Source organism: Pimephales promelas, chromosome 25 (genome assembly GCF_988280905.1).
Source record: "Pimephales promelas chromosome 25, fPimPro1.hap1.1, whole genome shotgun sequence".
NCBI classification, from domain to species: domain Eukaryota; kingdom Metazoa; phylum Chordata; class Actinopteri; order Cypriniformes; family Leuciscidae; genus Pimephales; species Pimephales promelas.
The window spans coordinates 26,076,450-26,089,888 of NC_142793.1; the positions used below are offsets into that span (position 1 = coordinate 26,076,450).

At 37.3% G+C, this 13,439-nt stretch overlaps 1 protein-coding gene across 1 annotated transcript; it reads right to left on the bottom strand.

Annotated features, from left to right (window-relative positions):
- Positions 1-1,733: 1,733 nt before the first annotated feature.
- On the bottom strand, positions 1,734-10,872 carry fads2 (fatty acid desaturase 2). Its single transcript, XM_039664207.2, has 13 exons — positions 10,744-10,872; positions 9,573-9,822; positions 7,775-7,885; positions 6,749-6,946; positions 6,472-6,573; positions 4,810-4,935; positions 4,675-4,735; positions 4,485-4,561; positions 4,290-4,387; positions 3,340-3,436; positions 3,173-3,252; positions 2,959-3,084; positions 1,734-2,226 (listed from the first exon to the last, which is right to left on the bottom strand). Exons 2-13 carry the CDS (start codon positions 9,777-9,779, stop codon positions 2,175-2,177), a joined length of 1,335 nt encoding a protein of 444 aa, XP_039520141.2. The 5' UTR covers positions 9,780-9,822; positions 10,744-10,872; the 3' UTR covers positions 1,734-2,174.
- Between the last annotated feature and the right edge of the window lie 2,567 nt (positions 10,873-13,439).

Here is a 13,439-nt window from a genome sequence, read left to right on the forward strand (position 1 = left end):
AATTCTGCCCGAAAAAAAAACGACAGTGGTACCCCTTACGTTTTTTTTTTTTCGGGCGAAAAATTAAGTTTCTCCAATCTTCCCAAAACTCTGGATTCTGATAGAGGGCCATGAGACTTAGACCTGAGTGCAAAAATGGAGGCTCTAGCCCCTTCCAGAGCTGAGATATGGAAACTCAAAAATTGGGCCCGAAAAAAAAACGACAGTGGTACCCCTTACGTTTTTTTTTTGGGCGAAAAATTAAGTTTCTCCAATCTTCCCAAAACTCTGGATTCTGATAGAGGGCCATGAGACTTAGACCTGAGTGCAAAAATGGAGGCTCTAGCCCCTTCCATTGCTGAGATATCGAAACTCAAAAATTGGGCCCGAAAAAAAAACGACAGTGGTACCCCTTACGTTTTTTTTTTTGGGCGAAAAATTAAGTTTCTCCAATCTTCCCAAAACTCTGGATTCTGATAGAGGGCCATGAGACTTAGACCTGAGTGCAAAAATGGAGGCTCTAGCCCCTTCCAGAGCTGAGATGTCGAAACTCAAAAATTGGGCCCGAAAAAAAAACGACAGTGGTACCCCTTACGTTTTTTTTTTTTGGGCGAAAAATTAAGTTTCTCTAAACTTCCCAAAACTCTGGATTCTGATAGAGGGCCATGAGACTTAGACCTGAGTGCAAAAATGGAGGCTCTAGCCCCTTCCAGAGCTGAGATGTCGAAACTCAAAAATTGGGCCCGAAAAAAAAACGACAGTGGTACCCCTTACGTTTTTTTTTTTGGGCGAAAAATTAAGTTTCTCCAATCTTCCCAAAACTCTGGATTCTGATAGAGGGCCATGAGACTTAGACCTGAGTGCAAAAATGGAGGCTCTAGCCCCTTCCAGAGCTGAGATATCGAAACTCAAAAATTCTGCCCGAAAAAAAAACGACAGTGGTACCCCTTACGTTTTTTTTTTTTCGGGCGAAAAATTACGTTTCTCCAATCTTCCCAAAACTCTGGATTCTGATAGAGGGCCATGAGACTTAGACCTGAGTGCAAAAATGGAGGCTCTAGCCCCTTCCAGAGCTGAGATATCGAAACTCAAAAATTCGGCCCGAAAAAAAAAACGACAGTGGTACCCCTTACGTTTTTTTTTTTCGGGCGAAAAATTACGTTTCTCCAATCTTCTCAAAACTCTGGATTTTGATAGAGGGCCACGAGACTTAGACCTGAGTGCAAAAATGGAGGCTCTAGCCCCTTCCAGAGCTGAGATATCGAAACTCAAAAATTCAGCCCGAAAAAAAAAACGACAGTGGTACCCCTTACGGTTTTTTTTTTGGGCGAAAAATTAAGTTTCTCCAATATTCCCAAAACTCTGGATTCTGATAGAGGGCCATGAGACTTAGACCTGACTGCAAAAATGGAGGCGAAAAAAAAACGACAGTGGTATCCCTTACGTTTTTTTTTTTTCGGGCGAAAAATTAAGTTTCTCAAATCTTCCCAAAACTCTGGATTCTGATAGAGGGCCATGAGACAACCCTTCCAGAGTTGAGATTATTATTATGCCATTATAGATATCTCAATATCTCAGCTATATGCAGTTATGCCGAATGAATGAAGCGAGAACAGTAAATCTATCAGACGGTTTCATGCGTGTCTTTTCTTCCTCTTGTCAACACTGTGTACTGAACAAGTGTTTGTAATTTGTATAAAGGGCATTTAGAGTGAAGGATAATTTGGTTTGATGAAAAAACTCAAATACACAAATGATGTTTAATAAGTTTAATCAGATAACAATAGTAGACCTCTTAGTTTTATCCTCTGCTAGCTTGTCCAAATGTTATTTATAAAAACAAATCACTGCATTGTAAAATTAAGAAATAAAGTGACTACTAAAAGACTTTTCCTCAAACATTACCCAAAGCATCTGGCGACTATGCAAATGCAGCGATTGTAATCCAGCAATCACAACTTTCACGTACATTCATGCACATTCACGTACTTTCAAACACATCCTTTACTAGGACGAGACACACATCTCTGATCAGTCTTTAAAAACACATTCAAAGTGCCACAATTAAGCTTCAATATCAAAAATAAGTGCTAAACGTCATTTTAGTGAACTGATTGACTGGCGGTTTAGTTGATGTCTAGTCTGAGGAACTCTCGCTCTGATTGGTGGATGTTTCTTTGCTTCTCGAAGAGGTTTTATTTGTTGAGGTACGCATCCAGCCAGATTTCTCCGGATTTCTCCAAAGACCTGAGAAGAGATGGACGGTACAGTGAAGCGTCTGCCAGGAAACGCACACTAAACACAACACGTTCTCGTCGCTCTTTTACACACGGGACACTCCATTGCTTTCAATGCGCTCTTAACAATGCTGGGTTGTTTCAACCTAAAATTTGGGTCAAATATAGACAAACCCAAATGTTGGGTTAAAAATGTAATTAAAAAGTTGAAAGTGAAAGTAGGGTTAAAATTTAACCCAACATTTGGGTTTGTCCATATTTGACACAAAACACAGCCTTTTTAGTGTAAGAAATCTTTAGCATCAATACGCAGATACACATTTACAAACAAATCTCACACTACACTTTTTCGTTATGTATTATTTAACTCAGAAAACGTCATATAACATGTTCAATTGGTTGTGAACGTCAACTTTTTAAAGGACTACTTCCTGAATCGGTGCTGAAGGTCAAACCGAGAGATTAAGCTAAAAGTCACATACAGTAAATGTATGAAGTACAATTCTTTAAGCATCAATAATCACTGATTTAATGGCTTTCGCAAGAATCATAAAGTATGCAAATTCAGTCTTTGTTACCAGAAATATAGTGGTGACACTTTATTTTGATGGTCCTTTTAAACATCCTGTTGACTATAAGTAACTTACGTCAACTAGCTCTCATTAGAGTATTTTTTAGATGGTGTCATTATGCATGATTGTGTGGACAATCACATAAAGAGATGTCCACGTGTGTGTCGTACCTGACGACGTCCGCAAAGGCCCCCTGCAAGGTCTTCTCTTGGTACTTGATTCCGTATTTGGCACATAACTCTCGAACGTGAGGGGCGGCGCGCCAGTAGTTGTGCCGAGGCATTGTGGGGAAGAGGCTGGGACAAGAAAGCGCAGGTATGAAATGCAGGATACACCGATAGATCAACATATTCGGCACAGAAAGCTTGCTTGGGCTTTTCTTACTGGTGCTCGATCTGGAAGTTGAGGTGTCCGCTGAACCAGTCGTTGAAAGAGGACTGCTCGATGTTGCAGGTCGCGACCAGCTGAACGAGAGAAACGTGAACGTTGACATGCTAGAATGACTGGTGTGTAAACCCAGCGCGGCTGAGATGGGTCAGGATGTGCCGTACCTGCATGCTGAGCCAGTCCTGGTGCTTCTCATAGTCGATCTGCATGGGGATGTGGCTCATCTGGGTCACCCACACAAACCAGTGACTCTCCAGGAACCTGCGGCACACAGGAACATGTGACATGTGACACTGAAAACTCATTTTTGGGAAAACATTGTTACAAAAATAAACTATTCATTTAAAGGAGTAGTTCCCTTTTAAAAAAAACTTTTGCTGATAATTTACTCGCCCCCGTGTCATCCAAGATGTCCACGTCTTTCTTTCTTCAGTCGAAAAGAAATTAAGGTTTTTGATGGATTTTCTCCATATAATGGACTTCAATGGGGTCCAAACGGTTCAAGGTCCAAATGAGAATTTCAGTGCAAACTGTTCAAAGGGCTTTAAACGACACCAGATGATGAATAAGTCCTTATCTAGGACCCTTCGAGTCATGACTCAAAAAAAGATTCGTTCATTTTGAGAGTCACGAACGCGCATCACAGAACAGAGCAAGGCGAGCATTTGAGCTTATAAAACTTAAACTTTGTTATTTATTTATTAAATGAGCGATCGTTTCGCTTGATAAGACCCTTATTCATCGTCTGGTGTCGTTTAAAGCCATTTGAAGCTGCACTGAAACTGTCTTTTGGACCTTGAACTGTTTGGTCCCCATTGAAGTCCATTATATGGAGAAAATCCATCAAAAACCTTCATTTCTTTTCGACTGAAGAAAGAAAGACGTGCACATCTTGGATGACCAGGGGCGAGTAAATTATCAGCAAAAGTTTTTTTAAAAGTGAACTACTCCTTTAAGTGAAAGAAAAGCATGGTACATGTGCAAACAACATGTCTTGACTGTGTGTGTTTTTTGTGTGTATTTGTAAAGGTGCTTCTCATCCATTGGAAATGCACTTGGAATATAAAACCTACAAAAACATCTTTATGAAGTAAGTAGATCAAATGTTTCGTACCTCACGAAATTAAACAGAATCACCGCCCAAAACACACCGTAGTACTGCGTGTAACACAGGAAGTATCGAACGTAGTAACTTATACACCACGCAAGGTCCTAAAAAGATAAGAGGAGAGGAGATAAGATAAGGACAGAGAAAGTGCTTATAAAAGCACATCCAGCTGCGCTAGTCAAAGCGATCACGGTCACCTACCACCCAAAGGCCATGCGCGATCATATTGTGGAAGATCTGGAACTGGAAATACACTGGGATGAGCAGAGGAGGTCCAACTGAGGAAGAGTGACGAAGAGAGAGAGACGTTAAAACTTCAGTTTATGCATTATTTGATACTCATTTACTATCTAAACTATGTACACGTTCCTGGATAGCTTTGCGCACTCACTGAAGAAGAAGTACTTGTGCTGATGGTTGTAAGGCAGATGCTTGATCTTCTTAACGCCGTACTGTGGTAAAGACAGACGGAAAGAGTCAAATCAGAGTCAGTCGTGTGTGTTTCCTGAGGAGAGTGTGTTTGTACCTCCACAGGCTGCACTTTTCCAACCACAAACGCATTGAGCATGTTGACGTCCGGGTCCTTTTTGAACACGTTCGGTTTAGCGTGATGCTGGAAGTGGCGATGGTTCCACCAACCCGCAGACGCTCCCTGAAAACGGGCACGTTCAAACACAAAAACATCATACACAGGCCAATACAACATGCTAGCATGCTCAAACAGAACCAACTCGGATGCTACTATCACAGAAATGCTAACAGCGCTGTAGAGGAGTTTAGCATGTTGCTAAGCTAATGGTAAATAGTATAAAAGTACAGAGCACAAACAAATATTAAGTAAAATAGCTTATTTTTATATTATAATCTCTCAAATTTATAAGCATCTCTTGCTTCAACCTGCATCTCGGATGGTTTTTATTCAGTGAATTCAGTCCGTTTTCCATGTATACGACTGTATAAATGCTGGACGAAGCCAAGATATCTAGATCTGCTAGGGCAACCTCCAAAACTAAAGCACTGATTCCCAAATTAAATCACACTTTTAAAGTTATAAATGCAGGAACTAACCCTCAGTTTTATTTAAATAGCCCATTAAGACTTTTTAACATGGAATTTAATCGTTTGGATGTTTTGAGAATTTTTAAAGATCATTATTATCATTGTTTATAGTGTGTATCTACTGTAGATGGCCTACGGAGGCGTATTGCATTCACTTGAAGAAAAATCTACTCTGTTTTTCTGAATTAACAAGTTAATTATCTCAGAATTACGAGATCATTTGTCATGGAAAAAAGTTTTTGCTCTGTTTTTCTGAATTAACGAGTTAATTTTTCATGAGAAAAAAGTTTTGCTCTGTTTCTCTGAATTAACGAGTTAATTTTTCATGAGAAAAAAAGTTTTTGCTCTGTTTTTCTGAATTAACAAGTTAATTATCTTAGAATTATGAGATAATTTGTCATGGAAAAAAGTTTTTGCTCTGTTTTTCTGAATTAACGAGTTAATTTTTCATGAGAAAAAAAGTTTTTGCTCTGTTTTTCTGAATTAACAAGTTAATTATCTCAGAATTATGAGATAATTTGTCATGGAAAAAAGTTTTTGCTTTGTTTTTCTGAATTAACAAATCAATTATCTCAGAATTATGAGATAATTTGTCATGGAAAAAAGTTTTTGCTCTGTTTTAATGAATTAATGAGTTAATTTTTCATGAGAAAAAAGTTTTGCTCTGTTTCTCTGAATTAACGAGTTAATTTTTCATGAGAAAAAAAGTGTTTGCTCTGTTTTTCTGAATTAACAAGTTAATTATCTCAGAATTACGAGATAATTTGTCATGGAAAAAAGTTTTTGCTCTGTTTTTCTGAATTAACGAGTTAATTTTTCATAGAATTTTTTTTAATTCAGAAAAACAGAGCAAAAACTTTTTTTCCTCATGAAATATTAACTCGTTAATTCAGAAAAACAGAGTAGATTTTTTTTTTCTTCAAGTGAATGCAATACGCCTCCGTAGTAGGCTGTGTTAATGACTACAAGACAAATTTCCCAAATATGGGACAATAAAGTGTATACTCAATTCAAATTGTCTAGGCTAGTGGCTAGGCTAGCTATGCTAATGAACAGTATTAGTTAGTGGAAGAACCGTCCCATATATATGGTTATTAATAGATGAACTGTTTCGAGAACATGTTGGTACCTTAATGTGTCCGATGACAAATTTGTGCACCAGGTGATTCCATCGAGAGGTTTTAAACACGGACAGATGACCGAAGTCGTGCTGCAACCATCCAGCCTGTGACTACAAAACATGAAACACAAAAACAAGCAGGTCTTCGCAGGTTTGAGATGGACATAGTTCCCAATTACTAAGAGAGCTGGTGTGTAAAGCTCGTTTTGCAGCTTGTGAACGTCCAAAACACAACCTATTTTCTCCACCCCTGGTTTAAAGGCCATCGTGACCGTGTCAGTCGTACCTGTGCAGTGGCCAGTAAAACAGCGACGATGGCCGTGTTGATCCAGCCGGTTCCCAGGTACCACACCATCATCAGAGCGATGGCCTCCAGGAGCAGGATGTGACTCAGATGTAAGATGAAAAACAGCGGCTGGGTTTTGAAACACCCCTCAGCCTCCAGACGCTCACGAAGGGCTCGGAAGTCCTCCACAAGAGCGGCCTGACACACGAAACACAGAAACACACATCGCATTTAAACGCAGGAGGGAATCGACTCAGATGGACACATACAGTAGCTCGTGTAGAGAATAACTCGGGTCCATGGACTTGTGTAAATGTCCACGTCTTTGGTCACAGTGTAACCTTAGTGCCGCACTGCTGTTCGTTATGAGGGAGTTAGAGTTTGAGAATGCCTTTTAACTCTTTCCATGACAGCGTTTTTGAAAAAAGTTAAAAATATTTTTGCTTTTGGTTGATTTATATATATATATATATATATATATTTTTTTTTTTTTTATTACAAGGACAGTGCATATTAACATGACAAGTCAAAATATGCCAGAGTTAGCCAAAAGGCTAGTTTTCATCTGCAGTCCTGGGCCAGATGTACAATAGGACAAAACAACAAAAAATCAATGTTGACATATTTGCATGCTAAAAAGCCACGTTTTAAAAGAAGAACGAAATTCATTATAACTATTTAATTCTCTAACAGACGTTGGGATGTCATTCCATTCATGATTGGTTTTGCAAAAGTTTCATGGCCTCCAAAAATATTTTGTTGTATGAATATGTGAACATGCAATATATCAAAAGAAAGAACAGAGCCTCTGAAGAAAAAAAACAACAAAAAACCAAACATTTTATTTCAAATTAATACATTTGTTTGTTTTTTTATAAAAACATTGGGTTATTTTTTTAACCCAACCGTTGGTGTTTCCATGTTGGGTTATTTGGTTATGCCGTTGGGGTATTTTTAGTGATAGTAACCACAGGTTTTCTTCATCTTTTCTGTGTCGGTTAGTTTGAAAGTGTCGTCTATACTCACGTTTTTCTGCCGGTCTTGACTGGGTTCAGACGCCTCAAGCTCCCCGATTAACAGCGGCTTCATGTATTTTCTCACCAGCGGAAGGTCTGGATGAAATGCAGTAAACGCCTCCTATCACATCAGATAAAACAGATTCAACAATCTTTATTTGAAGCTTATCTGAAACAATTAAAACATCACAACAACAAAACAAAAGCTTGAAGATTGTTCCCTGAAACTCTTTGGCTGGGTCTTAAAATCGAATGAGATTCCTTAAAGTTAACACATGCAGTTCCTCGTTCGTGAACTGGTCTGAATGAACAACATTATGGCGTTAATGGGAAGACTAATTCAACTCAGCAACTTGGATTGCTGTTAGAAAACCCTGAAATGGCGTAGTGAGCAATCAGCTTGGTGAAGTTATCTTCATGTTTCCATCCACACGGAAAGCAAATCTTTTCTAAGTTCCCAAAATAAACAAAAAAACAAACGGGAATTAGGTGTGTTTCCATCAAGTTACCTAGTAACCACCTAGCAACCAACTGTAAATAAAACAGAACCGACGATTAGTCAGAATTTAGTCGCCAAATGCGTTTCCATCCCTCATTATTTGCTCTTTTTCACACAAGTCAAAAACCACCTCAAGTGAGCGAATGAAGGGATTTTATCCCCCGAAAATTCTGCGTTTCCATCACTCGTTTCTGATGCGATACTAAACGTGATGGAAACATAGCTAGTGTTCACCGAGCTGTAATGACTGGCGAATGACACCAAAATAAGTTGACTATTAAAAAGAACAGCTAAACATCAGTTTATTTTTTAATTTGTTACTGCCTTTGGTTATTATTTTGATGTACAGATGTAAAAATGCCTTAAATTGATGAGATTTATACTTGGTTTTAATAAATAGAGGATTAATTACATAGTTCATGTTAAAATACAAAATATAATTGCTTAGCCAGGAAAATTTGACAACATTAAGTTAACTGGAAAATATATATAAATACATGCAGTGTTAGCATAATAAGCCATGCTAAAGTTGAGGAATAAAAACTCATCTTTTGGAAAGTGATCTTAATGCCTTAATTAAAAATTTAGGAAAAATCCAACCTTTAAGGACATCAATTTTTTTTAATGAAATATGTGTCGTAAATAAATTAATAAAATCACCCTAGTCTCCTGGATACATGAAATAACAGGCCTTTAAGAATATAAATCTGCCTGACTCTATGGGACTTTAACGCAGGGGTGTCCTGACTCATGACCCCTGTATTTTAAGGAAGAAAATTTATTTATTTATGATACATATTTCATTCACAAAGAAAATTTGTGTCCTTAAAGGTTGGATTTTTCCTCATTTTTTAAATTAAGGCATTTTTTTAGTCAACTTTAGCATGTGTGTGTTCACGTAGTCAGCCTTACAATACAACCTTCTATATAAAACAATAGTGGATTTAACATCAAAATGTAACGCTAAAATATGTTTTTGATGCATATGTCTATATATTTTTTTTATTTTTATTCTATATATATATATATATATATTTTTTTTTTTTTTTTTTTGTGTGTGTGTGTGTGTTTTTTTGTATGTTTTCTGATTTATGTATTGTTGCATGTATTGTCTTTGTCTTCTGAATGGACCAAGAGTCTGTAAATAAAGGTTGATGATGATGATGATATATACTATTAGGACTTGGTCATTTCAGAACACCACTGCACGTCAATGGTGCCTAGGTAGGCAGCTCACTAGGTTGAGACACAGCCATTGTTTTTTTTTTTATAAATCTGGTGTATAAAAGAGTCCTTCCATGTGTTTTACCGTGGCATCTTCTCCAGCATAGTGTCCGAGGATCCTCACTCCTCCGGGGTGTCTCTTCACCCACTGGCTCACATTATAAACCTTCCTTTCAACCACGATCCACTGATCTCCGAACTTGGTGTGTTTCTGCACCTCCTCCCAGGTGTAAGTGCCGAACCTCCCGTTGGTCCCAGTGATCCGGTCCGTCTGCTGTCCTCCGCCGCCCATCGCTGATCAAACTCTGCTTACTGCGCACTGGAACACCGAGCACCTACAAAACAAGAACAGTTTAATGTGAAGATTTCTGCAGTGCTCCGTCTAAAAACAGTTCGACGGACTTGACAAAACATGCCATTTAATGTTCAATTTGATGCAAAAAATCCACACTGTACAGTTTTAGTCAGGTCTACATTGTTGCAGAAACTGAAAAGCTGTTCATTATAGGTTAGACACAGCCCATTGTTCATGACCGCTCGATATCCACACTGTAAAATGTTTTGTCAGGCAGTGTTACTACATCATTAATTACTGTAAGTGAATTGCTTTTCCCTTTGAAAAGTAAAGTAAGGGATTACAACATTTTTAAGCAGTTTAATTACAGTTACTTCAGATGCAAATGCATTAAATACTGCATAGAACAAATCTATATGTACAACAATATAGGATTTAACATCATTGTTTTTGATGTAACGTTCTTCCTTTAAATATCTTGGTCAATTCAAGAATAATTAAGCAACTGAATGAGACAATGAATGCTCACATAATCTCATTATTATGCATAATACATACGAAGGGTCGTGCAGAAATACGTTACACGTCACGTTTTTTTAACACTTTGCATGACAAAGTAACATGCAAAAAAAAAAAAACGTAGCAAAAGATATTTGAGTAACTTCCTTATTTTCAGTTCGTCGCCTTTTTTGTTACCACTTACAGTAATATGCAAACAAAAGAAGGAATGAAATATGAAAGCACTAAAATAAATAAAAACAACTGTAGATTCTTCAGAAACGCCAACTAGGACATTATAAATGAATAAACCGTGAAATATCACGCTGAACGCTGCACAAAATCATCCTTTCTCTTCAAATAAATGCACTTGATGAACTAACGGTGTCCATTCATGAGCATCAACATGAGCAGAAAGAAAAATAAAGTACACCGAGTTTAAACTTTTTAATATTTGACTCACCTTCTCAGCAGGCACTTGGATCACACACTAGTTTGTGTGTGAACGAGAGAGCATCACTTTCTCATCACTTGTACTTCTGCTGAATTCCGAACAGATCATTCGAGCGCCAGCGGCCAATCAGCGCGCAGACTCGGCGCCAGTCTCGCGGAGCAGCAGCCAATAGGAGGAGAGAGAGAACTTTGGAAGGGTGGGGAGAGTCTGGAGATAAAGAAGAGTTACTCAGGTTCGAGTCCCACATCGGCAACGTGCGGTCAGACTGTGACAAAAACTTTAACACACATATAATACACACAGAAGTTCTGCATTAAGACATGTTCATTTTTACTTAGCTTAACAGTAACAGTGCAAAAGCAAATACGAGATCAATAATACAGTGACATAATTTGGACTGAACAAGATATTGCATTTCACTCTAAAATACTGTAAAAAAAAAAAAGAAAAAAAAAAAGAAAAGAAGAAGACACTAAAACATGTATATTCCGCTTTAGCCTATATATAAAAAAAGACCTGTAATAGGGTTTTGTCTGTGTGGATAACGCTTTGTCTATTTTTAATAGCCATAACTCATGAGGAGTTTTGATGAACTTTAAATCATTTCAAATTAAAGCATCATGATCAGTTAATTATGAATACAGTTCTAAAATCATATATATAATCACTAAAATGCCCTCTGTAATGCCCCAAACTACATCTGCAGTTGTTGCGATATGAATTCTCATACATATTTAGTAAATTTCCTACATTTTGACTCCTTTAGTTTATTTGAATAAATAGGCACAGATTGGTGACTGATCTGACTGTTAAAACATTTCAAATGAGAAAAAAAAGAAGAACTTTGGACTTTTCCACGCAAAGAAAACACCACAGACTTCTTCTGAACCAGCGTTTCGCATGAGCTTCACTTCTATCATGGCTTTATTAACATCTATGAAAATTAGATTCTTTATGGTCAAGCATTTATTCTCCTATAATGCTCATGATAAAATAATTAAATACTCATAAACGCTCAATTAAATGCAGGTCATAAAAGGACATTTTCTTTCACTAAAATTTGGCAGACCTTAACATTTTTTATAATTATAAAGAAAAATCTCTATATACTAGTAAAACAATATTTTAAGTAGTTTAGGGTATTGGGTATATCTTTAAATATTCCCAATAAACATGTAGGGGTATACCGTATGCAAGCGATACCTGATGTCATCTTGACCTGAAAGCTTTCAAATGTGCTCAAATGTGCCAAAACCTTTGGCCTACATCATTGTCCATCAGGACACATTATAAACTTTATACATTTGGATTATACATTTTAATTAGGTGACACACCCTTAGAAATCCGGATCCACACGTACAGTACCAGAGGTGGGCCGGATCTGGGCCGACGGTATGACACCGTCTCTTGATTAAGGACTTCTTTCTAATTTCTAAAACGTGGTTTAGACATTGTTGTTCCTAAATGCAGTCATGCAGAAAACAGTTGTAATGGCTGGCCTTCATTCATAAAGTTATGCAGATGGAAGATGCAGACATATATTGCTTTTAGGACGTGTTTATCCACTTCAAACATTAAATAGGCCTTAATCAAACGTTTTGATTAGTTTACATGAAAATGTCTTAAGCAAAACAAAGGATGGAGAAATCAGGAACTACATTGTCCTCAGTTCACTAAACAAGCTTGTGTGATCAAAACATGTAAAGTGGATTAACTTTACAAAAAACTGAACTTTGCGAAGTCCCACCGATTATTAAAATATATTATAAAAATATCAGAGTGAAACGGCTTCTCGGACAAGAACAAATGTAAGGCGGGACTTGATTTTGTCCATCGGGAATTGATTGGATGTTTTGATGGTTGTGGTTTGCTATTGGTCAATTTCATGTGACGCATTCGTGCCAGTAAACACTTCATCATTAGAGAAGAGATGAAGAGGAAGGTTAAGTAGGACACATGAATTTTAAAAAAAATAATAATTTTGAATAAATACTACAATATAAAACACAAGAACTGTCCGTTTTGATTTCATGACTGTAACGATGAAAAAAATTAACCTTTTCAAAACCGAATATTTGAATATATAAGGGTAAGCAATCTGTGCATTAATTAGAAAATGAAATAGGAAAATTCAACAGTGGCTTAAGCATCTCAAGCATTATAAATAAAACTAATGAGTGATCCCTGACAGACGAACACCATCCCTCACCCTCAGGTCCACAGGGTCAGTGGCATGAAGTGGCCACTAGGGGGGGTGTGCTGCTCTGACACCGTGGAACATCAAGGCTGAACTTTGATGCATTAAATCGACACTTCAGCAGAAAAACACCTATATAGGGCATGGAGTGATCCAGACACTTATCAGTATGTGCAACACCACAAATAATAAATTGAAGACGTTATACTCTATAAATGTACTCTGTAGGGTACTAATAGGAATTTTGGTGAGACTTAATAACTTAATCGATAATCCAATAACATTATATAATGCTTTACAGATCAATAGTTCATAGTATAGTAGCCTATATTTAATTTTAAACAGCCTATGTATGAACAGTGAGCCGGTCTGTGGACTTTATTATAAAATATCCTGTAGTTGTGAATGTTCAGAAAAACAGCTGAGAGTGAATCATCTCACTAAAATTAGCAGTTTGTTCAGCTTAGTTCTGTCCTCACCGTGAAATACATTTATTTATTTAATTTT